The 877-nt window shown below is 38.7% G+C and overlaps 1 protein-coding gene across 1 annotated transcript in view; it reads left to right on the plus strand.

The window, feature by feature from the left end:
* Window positions 1-877, plus strand: part of LOC119587753 (alpha-sarcoglycan-like) — a gene marked incomplete in the record, with an annotated part of 13,449 nt that overhangs the window by 6,920 nt on the left and 5,652 nt on the right. Inside the window, 2 exon segments of the mRNA XM_037936438.1 lie at window positions 46-174; window positions 431-546. Of these exon segments, the coding sequence (XP_037792366.1) occupies window positions 46-174; window positions 431-546 (245 nt within the window).

Consider the following 877-nt stretch of genomic DNA (forward strand, 5'->3'; position numbering starts at 1 on the left):
AATGTTATTATTATTCTCTAATTCTCACATATCCACTTGCTGCAGCATGACAACAGTGGTGACATGATGTATGGTGGGCATGACGATTCCCGTGATCATGAGGAAGGTCATAGGTCCCCAGTGATCTCAGCCCTGGAGAATGAGGGAAGGGTGTACCTACGCAGCCGTGAGCAGGTGAGACCATGGAAGTGGAACTAGAGGTGAAGAGCTTGCCTTGTTTGTGTTGATATTCTGTGTATGGTTCATGGTCTAGAATGGAATTGAATGTGGTATTGCATTAGAATAATGTCATTCTGAATGCCATTAACTTCTGATTGATCAGTTACTTTAAGCGTTGATTGGTAAATATAAATGTAAGGTTTAATAACACATAAATATATATATATATTTTTTAAGTACCCTGCCTTGCTTCATCATTGCAATATTCCAGATCACAAAACGGTCCTACACTCTAGATGTGGTGCACACCATCCTGATCCCCCTGGTTGTGATGCTGGTGCTACTGGCCCTGCTTACACTGGCTATGTGCTGCCACAGGAATAACATGTGAGTCTGAGGAATGGCTCCTTAAATGAACTATGGGCTAACAGGGTATTTTTTGTCTTTGTTAAATGTTTTGATCTTAATGTGTATTGTGCTTTAGTCTATGGTTAGTGTTAATATTAGTGGTGTTTATGTTTAGTTGGTGAGATGTGAGCATAGATTGGACAGAGAAGGATGCCAAATGAGAAGAGATTTAGATAGATAATTACATTATCACACTATCATGCACAATAAGTATAGGGTCATTATGCTAGCATACGAAGTTTTCATACCTGACTGATAGAATGAACAATAAGTTTATAGCAAAAATATAGGGAAAAAAGTAATTGGTTGC

This window comes from Penaeus monodon, chromosome 23, assembly GCF_015228065.2.
Source record: "Penaeus monodon isolate SGIC_2016 chromosome 23, NSTDA_Pmon_1, whole genome shotgun sequence".
In the NCBI taxonomy this organism is placed as follows: domain Eukaryota; kingdom Metazoa; phylum Arthropoda; class Malacostraca; order Decapoda; family Penaeidae; genus Penaeus; species Penaeus monodon.